General features: G+C 35.6%; 1 protein-coding gene across 1 annotated transcript in view; it reads right to left on the reverse strand.

The window, feature by feature from the left end:
• LOC150109067 (protein HID1) overlaps positions 1–13,453 on the reverse strand; it is a 423,878-nt gene that overhangs the window by 98,671 nt on the left and 311,754 nt on the right. The window contains exon 13 of the mRNA XM_090405286.1: positions 6,936–6,997. Coding sequence (XP_090261412.1) covers positions 6,936–6,997 — 62 coding nt within the window. The remainder of the gene's footprint in view (positions 1–6,935; positions 6,998–13,453) is intronic.

Below are 13,453 nucleotides of genomic sequence, written 5' to 3' on the forward strand. Positions count from 1 at the left end.
CAAAAGCCCTGGCAAAATCCAAAAGTATCACTGTGTAGCCATTCCCCTGGTCCAACTCAGATATCATTCTATTGTAAAAAGTTAATAAATTGCTAAGGTAGGATCAACCTTTAACAAAACCATGTTGGCCCCTATAGAGTATCATATTCTGATCCACCCATTCTTGAATTCTGTCCTTAACTAACTTTTCCAATACTTTTACCACCACTCCCAAGATGGTGATTGGTCTGTAATTAACTACCGCAGTCTTAGAGCCATCTTTATGCAAAGGAACCACTTTGCCTTCTTTCCACTCCCTAGGGACCATACCTGGTTCAAACTTAAGTTAAATAACCAAGTAAGAGGCATTGACAATTCTTTGCAAATTCATGCAACACCCGAGCTGATATTCCATCTAAACCCACAGCAGTGTTTGTATTTAAATTCTGCAATATACAAAGTACCTCTGATTCATTAACTTCAATTCTCACATTAGTTATTGCTACAGGTACAGAGATATCCTCACTTGGGTGATAGACTTTTGAAAAGTGATCACTCAGTAACTCTACTATTACATCTGAATTGGTCACCTCAATACCATCAGCACCCACTAAGGTTATCTCCTTCCAAAGTCATTCTTCCTTTTACTGCCACATAGTGGAAGAACTCTTTGGGATTACCCTTGATCTCCTTGGCTAAGATCTTCTCATAACCTGATTTAGCTTTTCTTACTATGCTGGTAACCTTCCTATCTTGAGCCTTATACTGATCACCTTTCTCCTTGTAAATTCTGCATAACATTTTCTTTATTTTGCAGATCAAGCCTGATACTACTACTTATCCATCTAATGCCTACCTTGTTTGTCTTCCTCAGACACCCGCTGATTATATCCTATGCAATGCTAACATCTTTCCCCTGCAATATGTTCTGCCATGGGATGGCTGTAAGCTCACTCCGAAGCTTGTTATAATTACCTAACCTGTAGTTCTGTATATACTCCCTTCTTAAAAGAGAAATCCACAAATTTTGCAACCTCCCAAGTCAATACCACATGATTGCTCTCACCAATTGGAGGTAATGAGAACACCTTACTTATGCATATGTCCTCTTAACCTATGACTAGATCCAACACGCTTGCACCACGAGTCCCTTCATTATGTGCTGTTTCAAGTAATTATCTCTTAGAAGGTGTATGAATTCCATTTCCTTTCTACCACGTGATATTTCCTCCTCCCAAGTGATATCACCATAATTAAAATCCCCCATAATAATCACTAACCCTGCACTTGTTGCACTAATTTGCTGATGCATGAATTCAATATCACCCCCCTGTACCTCCTAGCCTATAGCAGCAACCAACTGTATATTTGGTTGCGTTGGTCACTATTTCACACCAGACCGCCTCAAATGAACTGTCATTCACACATCTATCCTCTTGATATACTACTTTCTTTGGTTGCAACGCATCAGCTATCATCAACAGTACTCCTCCCCCTGTTCTATTTTCTTTATCCTACCTGAAAATACTGTACCCATCACATTCAATTCCAATAACCACATCTTCTGCTGACAGCCAAGTTTCACTAATGCCTACAACTTTTGGTGAGATTGCACTGACTGATGTCACAAATTCTTCCCTCTTATTTTGAATGCTTCTTGTATTAGTATGCAAAAATTGCAGATTCCCTTTAGTTCTTGTACGAGCTTTAAAACTGATATACATTCTACTAATTTCAGTAGTCCCATGCCAATTTTTATCAACTCTATTCTTCAAATTATTCTGGGAAAAAGGATCAACAAATATACATTCACTGCATAAGTTTCTCCCTCTTACACTCAACCTTTTCAATTTTAGTTTCCCTGCCCAATTACCGGTAGAGAATATTTGTTGAACTACTGACTAATATAATTGATCGGCTGGATGAACAGATAAAACAGAGAGCCAAGAAGTTGGACAATTACCAACAATTGCTGAAGTGGAAGTAGCTATTAGAAAACTTAAGTACATTAGGATCCCCTCAGTAGATAAGATAGGATGGATTCTTGCATTGGTAATTCTGAATGCAGAATTAATTAAAACTACAGGTACAGAATATTTCAAGCAACTATGTCAAGTTACTACCAAAATCTGGACTAATGAAACAACCTCAGATAATTGAAAGATGATGTAATGATGTGCTCTAACTATAGAGGAATCAACTTATTATGTGCTAAAAAATTTTTCTCCGACATTTTATTCTAGAGATTTATCCCTATGTAGAGAATGTTATTGGCAATTATCAAAGTGGATATTGTCAAAAATTTTCATTATAGACCAAATATTTGAAAAATGCAATGAATTTGGAACTGAAACATAACATCTCTTCACAGATTTTAGAGCTACATAAGATAGCATTGACAGATTTCATTTATTTATTGCAATGTAGGAACTACAGATACCAATGAAATTGTCATAGTGAAAACTACAATGAGAAACTCATTGTTAGATTAAAATTCAGAACATGTTGTCTGATCCTATACATATAAAAAAAATGGTGTTCGACAAGGGGATGTCTTAACGTATGTATTGTTAATATAGTGTTCGAAAAGGTTTTCAGAGATACTGGTATTAATACAAAAGGAACTATCTTCTATAAAGTACTACAAATTCTGCACATACACTTGATATCGATATTATAGGAAGGATACAAAAAAGCAATGAAAGAAACCTTTATCGGTTTAGAAAATGCAGCAAACAAGATGCATCCTCAGATTAACCAGAAAAATAAATAAATATATAAATAAAATATATGCCAGTAACTAGAAAACTTTGTGGTGATGAGCCTTTTCAAACTGAAATTATTATTACATAACACCTCCAGGGATTCCAAAGACTCATCGAGGGAGGGCACCTACTCTACAACTCTCTGCTCCTCCACTCCACTAACTGCAAATACCAATGTTAGCTTGGTCCACCTTTGCAACGAGTTGCCCGGTGTTGTAATACCTTACCCCAGTCTTGAAGATACTTTCAGGCGCAAACTTTGTTTGCTCACACTTGAATAAAGGATTAAACTAAATTTATTATATGCATATATCTTCATCACCTACAACAATGGCATCTACCGCTGACCACTAGTATTTTCACAGACAATCACAAACATTCATGCCCACAACAGGATTCAAACCCACAGCCTTTTGACTGGAGAGCGGATACACTAACCACTCGGCCAACCAGGCCAGCAATTGGTTTCTATAAACTTGAATATTTCTATAAACTTGTATTGCATGTAGCTTTAAATACTTGGAATCAGAAGGTAAATGTAAAAATTAGATCAGGGTTGGGATTAAGAAATGTATTCTTTCTTCAAACAGATGTCTGTATGGACTTAGGAAACACTTACAAGTCACATTTGATCTCAAGAAAAACATAAATAATTATAATACATAGTACTTATTACCAGTGCCATAACTAGCTTTTCATGGGCCCTGTACAAGATTTTATTGCCCCCCCCTTTTTTGTTTGGAAAAACAAATACGATAGAAATAAATTAGTTAATTTTTAACTTTAACCAAAAATGTGATGGTATTGGCCCCCATGACAGCAAAATTTAAAATTTTAAAACGAAAATATAATACTGATTATTGTTTTGATATCCCATTTCATGCTCCCTTTGTCCTGGGCCCTGTACCTGTGCACCCATTGTGACCTGCCTAGTTATGGCACTGCATATTAGACCTTCTTCTTGCTTGGTCTCCTCATGTCTGAGGACTTGTGACTCTAGCCATAATGTCTCTCCATTTCTTTCTATCTTTTTGTTGCAACAGCGGCCAACTCCAAAGCAAGTCCAGTGATCTTTTTAATACTTATAAGACCGATATTAACTTATTCCTTTGAAAACTGAGTATTATCAGCATATGTAAGATTGCTAAGTCTATTTGAAAGATGAGTTCTCAGACATATTTTTGGAGCAGTACAAGAGAATAGTGTGTGGAGAAAAAGATACAACCATGAATTTTACAGACTGTTTAATGAGCTAGACATTATTAAGTATATTAAGATCAATAGATTAAATTACGCCAGACAGCGCACATGTATAATAATATAATGTGGTAATGACTAGTCTCCTAGATATGGTTAATGACCAAAAAGAAGAAATAGCTGTGTTTGCAGATGATGTGATGATTTGAGCACATTCAGAAGAATGTGCGACACAGAAGTATAGGTTACATATTAATAGCAGGTAAAGTAAGAGCATGGTTTTAAATCTTGGTGGAAATGTAAATGTTAATGGTTTAAAATAAATGGGCAAAATTTGAAGACTGAAAACTTCAATTATTTAGGAAGTATACTTTCCCTGGACGACCAAACCTTTTTAAACAGTGTAAGTAGTAGATTTTGGGACAGTGAGATTCCACTGAAGTGCAAACGTTTGATTAACAAAAGTTACTTTTTGCTGAATTTTGATTTATGCATCAGAGACATGAAGACTAACAACAACAACAACAAAAGAAAAAAAAAAAAAGACATGAACAGAATACGAGCAATGGAAATGAAAGTTTTAACGACAATGTTGGCAAAAACAAGGAAAGATATAATAAGAAATGTGGACATTTGGAATAGTTTAGGACTAAAAAGTGCTAAAAATTAAAGATGCCAAGAAATTATATTCTTGGTTTCATCCTTTATACGAGTGCAAGCAAACAAAGTTTGCAATGTAATGCATTATATATGCATTACATCGCAAATATATGTAATGCATTCGTTAAGTAGTTTCATTAATTCGCAATAAACTTTTAATCATCTCCTGTAATCTATATGATGCATACTCATTTTACTGAAATTAAAAATTATAAATATTATAATATATTTTACTATTTTTCTGTTTTTGATTTTTAAATTTAAGAAAGGTCTCGAGTCTTGAGCTGTTTTTCCTGGGAGTTGTGACAAGAAAGATTCAAAAATTTTCTGGAAATTTCCAAGTCAGAACTTTGTAACAGTCTTCCTCATACTGTTTTCCTCAATGGTTATAACTCTCAGCTCTTCAAAAATCACATCAATAAATTCTTTCTTTCTTTCTACCCTCTTGCTCACAACGACATTGCAGTGTCATGTGTGAGTTGGTCTTGGAATCTCTCATGTGGGGATGATATAAAAAAAATAGAATATTTCCCTTCAAATCATGTAATCTGCCACAAATTAAAAATTAGTCGCAGATTATCATTAGTATCAACATTTTCTTGAAGAACACATGAAGTATCTTACAGGAACTATCTATATTGTCTCTTCTAAGCTTCAATACTTTTTTTTTTTTCTAATTTTGAGTTCACCAAGGAATTTTTTTCTCTCTCTTGAGGCAACTTTGAGATAATGCTTGCTTCTGCTGAGTAAATCAGTGTTTTATTCAGATTTTACAATTTGATATCTATGATTTGGTTCTTCCTTTCAAATCAATGAAACCTGCTTCTCCCTTTTTTATTATTATTATTATCATTATTACATGACACCTCTTCTCCTTCATTTTTGACAATTAAGAAATGGGCTGCCGAGTTTAAACGTGGCTGTACTAGCCTTGAAGATGATCCACATGTATCCCTTGAAATGCATAAAATTAAGTATTGTGTGGTTATAAAATTCTTTGTAAAAGAAGGTTTAACGGGAAAAGAAATTCATTCGGAGTTCATAAAAGTTTATGGGCACTCTTCTTCTTCATTTTTGACAATTAAGAAATGTGCTGCCGAGTATAAATGTGGCCATACCAGCCTTGAAGATGATCCACGTGTATCCCTTGAAATGGATAAAATTGAGTATCCTGCAGTTATAAAATTCTTTGTAAAAGAAGGTTTAATGCTAAAAGAAATTCATTCAAAGTTCATAAAAGTTATGGGCACTCTTCTCCATTAAGAAATGGGCTGTCGAGTTTAAACGTGGCCGTACCAGCCATTAAGATGATCCAAGTGAAGGACATCCAAAAAAATGTAACAACACCAGAAATCATTGATCAAGTGTACGATATGGTATTGGATGACGGGTGAGTCAAAGTGCATGAAATTGCTGAGACTATAGGCATTTTAAAAGAATTTGTAGGCTATATTTTGCATGAAGAATTGCAAATGAAAAAGCTTTGATGGGTGCCACGCTTGCTCATAGCAGATCAAAAACGAACTCGCATGAAAATCTCTGAACAGTGCTTGGAGTATTTTAACAAAAATAAAACTGATTTTGTAGGTCGATTTATTACTATGGATGAGACCTGGATTCACCATTACACACCAGAATCCAAACAGCAGTCAAAAACAGTGGACAGAAGCTGGTAGTTCAGCGCCAAAGAAGAACAAAGTCGGTTCCATCAGTAGGACAGGTCATGAGATTGGTGTTTTGGGATGCTAAAGGCATTTTGTTTATTAATTATCTTGAAAAGGGTAAAACAATAACTGGGGAATATTATTACCATCTTTTAACCAGACTAGACAAAAAAAATTGTGAGAAAAGACCCAGTTTGTAGAAAAAAATCATCTTTCATCAGGACAATGCACCTACTCACAAACGTATTTTGGCAATGGGAAATTAAGGGATCTGCACTATGAATTATTGGAACATCCACTCTATTCCCCAGATTTGGTGCCCTCTGACTTCTATCTCTTTCCTAAACTAAAGCTCTTCCTCGCTGGTCAGCGTTTTTCTTCGAATCAAGAGGTGATTGCAGCTTTGGAGGGGTATTTTGCAGATCTTACTGAGAACCACTACAGGGATGGGATAATGGCGCTGGAGCATCGCTGGAATAAATGTATTAGTCTTAAGGGAGATTATGTTGAAAAATAAAAATAATTTTGAAATTATAAATTTGTTTTTTCATTGTTAGGCCAAGAACTTTTCAGACAACCCTCGTATTTCCTATGATAAGAAATATATCCATAATTTATTTCCTTCCAGGCAAAAAAAAATTCCTATTTATACATAGTTAAAAGTTCTTACCTCTAATAAATGTAGAAGCTTGGTGCTTGCAACCATAGAGAGTGTCTTTAAATAAGGGGATACTAAAAATAATAATAAAAGAAAACGTGAATATTTTAGTACAGTACTCATTAAAATACATAAATATATGTCAATATTTTCACTCTGAAAGAGAGAACATGCTGAATAATGAACATATTTTAGTTTCAATAGATTTGATCATATGTACATAGAAACATGGGCAATTTAACAGTCATTTCTGTTGACATTTTGAAATTATCTAATTGCATCTTTAAAAAATTATTAGAGGATGTGATATTTACTTTGTATACAAGTGAAATAAAAAACTTTCTACATCTGTGTCTGACTTAAAATATTTGAATAATTATACCTTTCTACCACTTGTATATGGATAATATGTTATTTCTGCATTAATTCTACCTTGGTATCTTAGGGCTAAGAACACCAATGAAAGGATCCACATTCAACCGCAGACAGCAGCTGATTATTGCGCAATCACCAAATTCACTGATGAAAAAAGAGTTCCATACCATACTAATGCCTTGAAAACAAAACAAAACAAAACAAAATATGAAGGTGGTGCTGTGTGATATCACTGAGTCAGTGACAACTGAAAAGTGGCAGTCAATCTCTAATATCACAGACTACAGCCCATCAAAGTAAGCTGCATGGTGAGAGCAGACAACTGACTAATGATGCTTGTGCTAGTCAAAATCAGTAAAGAGCAGCATGAGACCTTTGACCTCACAACTATCAGCAAAATGACCATCAAGCCAAAATTTTTATGCTGAAGGGTATCAGTATCCAATGTGCAATGCCACTACTGCCAAAAATTAGCCATTCACAGTGCTGCTGTAAGATTGATTTTCATTGTCATTCAAATTGTCAGAGTCGTAGAATACATCAGTGTGGGACACTATTGGAGACATCACACTGGTACCATCTTTCTCGAAGTTGCAAAGGCAATCAACAAGGTCTGGCATAGAAGACTATGCCATAAATGAATCAATGTCAAACTCCCATTAGCCCTGACTAACATTATCAGTTCCTATCTTGAGGATAGGAAGCTTTGTGTGAAACTACAGAGAAAGTAATATCCAAATGCAGGATTATACAAGGAGTTCCTCCAGGGTACCATACTATCACCTTTACTCCTGCCATCTATATGGCTGACATCCCTCACCTGGCCACCACAACAGTGGCTTTATACACAGATGACACTGCAATACTAGCTTGATCCCTAAGAATTAGAGGAGGTAATGCATTGACATCAATGCAGATAAGAGATAAAAGTGTTGATGTTCTCTTTAAGAGGAAATGGGCACCCTGAAGGCAAAGGTCATTATGAGGACAACACAAAGAATTTTGGGAATGATGTAGAGGACACTGACTTGTAGAAGTAAGGAGATTCTTGTTTCATTCTATAAGGCTTTGATTAGGCCACACATTGGACTTCTGTGCACAGATTTGGTCACCTGTTTTCAAAAGGACGCAGAGATGTTGAAAAGGGTCTAGAGACGACTTACTAAGATAGATTCTGATCTCTGGAATGTTGATTTTTGGGAAAGGTTGAGAAGATGCAATTTACATTCTAGTGGATAGGAGGGAGAGGGGTGATATGACAGAGACCCCCCAAGTTAGTAAGGGGTTGTTATAGGATCAGTGTTGGAGAATTTTACAGCAAACACTGGGAAATCAGAGAACTAGAGGACATCGCTGGAAGCTGTATAAGGAGTGTGTGAGCAGGGGAGTGAGAAACAGGTTTTTTGCATGCAGAGTTGTGAATGATTGGAATGCCGTGCCTGAAAGTGTGGTGTCTGCAGAGAATTTGAGTGCATTTAAGGTGCAGTATGATGAGCTGTGTGTATGACAAAAGGTTCTCCTAGATGAGTCTTTCACTCTATGGGGTCTTAAGATAATAATAATAATCATGACTGACAACCCTATCCCCTGCTAGACAACTGCCATATATTTAGGGATACAGCTAGACATAAGATTCCACTTTGCATCCAATGTAGAATATACCAGCTAAAAAGCAAACAAACAATAGGACAATTCAGAATTTCAGAATTAGAGCAGTGGCTCAGGAGATGGTGCATTGACATCAATGTAGAGAAAGTGTTGATGACCTCTTTATGAGGAAACAGGCACACACAATGAGCATATCCTTACAGACATGTATAATGCTGGATAATAGCCCTTCCCACAATGCATAGCATTATATTTCTGTGAGGATATGTTCATTGCATTATGGGATACTAAGGCAACTGATGTGAAATCATCAGCCTCTCTACACAAGTAGCCCAGTTGTGAAGTTACTTTGCATGCAAACTTTGTTTGCTTACACTTGGTTAAAGGATGAAACCAAGAATATAATTTCTTGACATCTTTAATTTATAGTATAACCAAGTGAAAAAACTTTCGACAACTACCGTGTGATAGTAAAAGTTTGGTTTAACATAAACCAAAATAATCACCTGATGTTTTGACCTTCATATCAAGGTCATCATCTAGGGCAGTGGTTCCCAAAATGGGCAGTACTGCCTCCTTGGGGGTGCTGGAACAATCCAAGGGACAGTAGTAGCTTCCCTGGATCAAAAAAAAAAAAGGGGGGGGGGAGTGAAAGCATAAAGGACAAAAATTGGGTGCTGAAAAAAATTTATCATCAAACATTTTGATGATATAACTGTTGAATAACGTAAGTAAAGGTCATAATGCTTGCTTTATTTTCCAAGAAAACATGAAATGCAAGTTACAGCCAATCAACATTGCAGTCTGATGACAGGTCTTAAGAAAAGTGTTGGCGGGCACACATTTTTGAATGATCGGGATTTTACAAGTCCAGTAAGCATCGGCAGGAACATGTGCATGTTATGACTTGTTCACTGTACAATACCACAAATATGTGAGATGTATGAAATCAGTTTTAGATTGTTTCTGAATTGTGTGACAAGCAGTTAGCAACTTGATGTAGTGCCTACAAATTTTAGTGCATATTCGATACCTAGTCGGTACCTTACTTACATTATTATTATTATTATTATTATTTCAGGCTACTCCAGGGAGTCCTCAGACTCATCGAGGGAGGCCCTAAACATCATGTCCACACAAATATTCGACATTCTCACAGTATCTATCATACCTTGCCTTGAACTCGCTCACTGTCATAGCACCCACAACAGACTCTGGCAGCTTATTCACTCATTTACCACTCTAAAAGTAAAGAACCCAGCTCTAACACCCCTGCTAACCACACTCTTGCCCAGCTTCCATAGGTGTCCCCTAGTTCTCCCGCTACCAGTCCTGATCTCAAAAATATCCTCTGAATTAATCCTATAGAATCCTTTTAGCAATTTGAATGTCTCAATCATATCTCCCTTTTCCACCTATCAACTAGTTTCTGCAACCCACAAATCTTCAACCTGTTCTCATATGGTTCATTCCATAGACCTGCTATCATCTTAGTCACTCGCCTCTGGATCCTCTCCACCTCCTCCCCATCAAGAAGGAACCGAGGTGACCAAATCTGGGCACAGTAGTCGAGATGAGGTCTTATCAGGGCTCGGTACAGATGTACAATAACTTGCTTGTCTCTGCTCGTCAGGGTATTTTTCAACAACCAAGTGAGGTGAGGAGCTGATTTAGCTACTTTTGCAATGTGCCCCCTAAACTTCATCTCCCTGTCCACCAACACTCCTAAATCTCATGCCTCATCAATTTCCTGGAGTACAGTTCCACCAATGTAGTAAACTGCTGCTAATCTTTTCACCCCAAAATGCATAACCTTACATTTTGTCACATTAAATTGACATCCATTCTCCTTAGCCCAGAACTCCAATCAATCTAAGTCATCCTGCAAGACTTTGACATTTTCTGCATTCACTATCGCCCTACCCAACTTTGCATCATCAGTGAACAAATGAACTGTTCCACTTAGATCCTTCCCTATATTGTTAATGAACAGATTAAACAGCAGTGGTCCAAGAACAGAACCCTGCAGCACACCACTAGTCACAGGCCATCTTTTGGACTCTACTCCTGAATAAACTACTCTTTAATATCTCTCCATCAACCACCCACCTATCCATCTCACCAACCCTATATCCATTCCCATATGTTGCAGTTTACGGATTAGAATTCCATGTGGTATCCTGTCAAACGCTTTTGCCAGGTCCAGCAGTATCACTGTAAACCCATTTCCCTTATCCAGTTCTGCCGTCACCTTGTTATAAAACTTGAGCAAGTTACTGAGGCATGATCTACCCTTCACAAAGCCCTGTACAGTATCTCATTTTCATCAATCCATTCCTGTATTTTTCCCTTGACTACTTTCTCCAAGACCTTGACAATGACTCCTGATATGCTGATCAGTCGGTAATTTGCCACCATAGTCTTGGATCCTCCTTTATGCAGTGAAACTATTCTCCCCTCTTTCCACGCCTTCGGGACTAAACATGGATTACACACAAAGCAAATAATTGTTGTTCCAATAAAACAGCAGGTTTCACATATTTTTATACCTTTTCTTGTAAAAATAATTTGGTTTAGGTATGTGAGAAACTGCATTCTAGCAATTTCGTAAATTTAACTTTTTTACAGATAATACCATGGCTGAACCTACGAAGAAATGTAGACAATATAACATTGAATATTTGAAATGCAGCTTTATTCAGTCACCTACAAACAAAACATTACCAATATGCCTGATTTGTCAAAAAGTTTTTTCAAATGAATTTATGAAGCCTTCAAGACTAGAAGAACATTTGACAAAAGTCATGCTGACAAAAAAAATAAAGATTTATCATATTTTCAAGCACTTAAAGAAAAATTTTTGAAACAACCAACATTGGCAGGTATGTTTTCAGCAGCATCCAAACTAGATAATGATGGGTTGTACACCCTCTTACAACATTTTATATAACAATTGCATAATGTTGATGAAGAACTAATTCTACCAGCTGTTAGTGAGGTCATACACAATGTACCGCATAAGTCAGCACCTGATATTATCAAGAAAATTCCTTTGAACAATAATACACTGAAACGAAGAATTGATGAAATTGCCCAGAATGTGAGTATTTAAAAACAACCAGCTCTCTATACAACTTGATAAGTCTACTTACCAAGAAATGAAGCCTTACTTTTAGCATATGTATGATACATAAAAGAAGAAAAAATTTGCCAAGAATTATTATTTGCTAAAAATTTGCTAACTGACACTAAAAGAGAACTGATATTTCATGCATTGGAAGAGTTTTTTAAAGAAAAAGAAATCATCATTATCATCATACGTATCAAGGATTTAAGCCTAGTATGGCCTGTTCCGGCCTTAGAAGTCATCGTTGAATCGTTTAAGAGGACGTCCTGGTTTTCTTTTTCCTAATGGCTTGTACTTTAAGGCTTGTTTTGGTAATCTTTCTGTTTTCATTCTTTGAATGTGTTCCATCCATTTATGTTTATATTTTTTAATTTTTTCAATTACTGGTTCTTGGGTTAATTCTTTCATAATATCTTCGTTTCTTTTGTGATCAAATAGGGTATACTTTGCAGTTTTTCTCATAAACTTCATTTCTGCTGTTGTTAATCTCTGTTTGTCTTTTTGTTTTATTATCCAGATTTCGCTTCCATACATTAAGACCTGTAGGGCTAATGTATTGTATACTTTTAGCCTGGTTTGTTTTTGAACTAGGTTTGGTTTAAATATAGAGTTAATTACTCCTGTTATTTTTAAATATTTTGCAATTTTTATGTTTATATCTTTTTCATTTTCATAAGTGATCATACATCCTAGGTAGTTAAATGAATTCACCTGTTCTAAGATCTTGTTATCTAATACTATTTTAGTTCTTGCTGGATCTTGTCCTTTAAAGGCCATAGTTTTTGATTTTTCCGTTGCTATTATCATACCATAATCTTTGGATATCTCATTTAGATTTAAAATAGCTTTCTGTAAGTTATCTTCAGAATTTGTAATTATTATTTGGTCGTCTGCAAAGAGGAGAGTGTTTAAGTTAACTGTAGGTGAAAGTTTAATTCCTTGATGTAAGTTTTTACTCCATTTTATTATTATTTCATTTAAGTAGATATTAAAAAGAGTTGCTGAGAGGGGACATCCCTGTTGGACCCCTTGGTTTATCTCTCTTGTATATGATAGCTCGTGATTTAATCTTATTTGTATTTGATTATTTTCATATATACTTGTGACAGCTTTTAGGATATTATTTGGTATTTGTCTTTCTTTTAATATGTTAAATAATATGTTTCTTTTAACTTTGTCAAATGCTTTTTCAAAGTCAATAAATGCAATATGTGTTTCTAAATTATATTCTCTTCTTTTCTCTATTATTAATTTTAGGCAGAAGGCTGGGTCTATACATGATCGTCCTTTTCTAAATCCATTTTGTACCTCTAGAATAAAGTTTTCGGAATATTTCATTAGTTTGTTATTTAAGATTCTGCTATATATTTTGTAACATGAATTTAGTATACTGATACCTCTATAGTTTTTAGGGTCATCT

Source organism: Typopeltis vanoorti, chromosome 2, assembly GCF_054136105.1.
Source record: "Typopeltis vanoorti isolate ZY-2024b chromosome 2, IOZ_Tvanoo_1.0, whole genome shotgun sequence".
Classification (NCBI taxonomy): domain Eukaryota; kingdom Metazoa; phylum Arthropoda; class Arachnida; order Uropygi; family Thelyphonidae; genus Typopeltis; species Typopeltis vanoorti.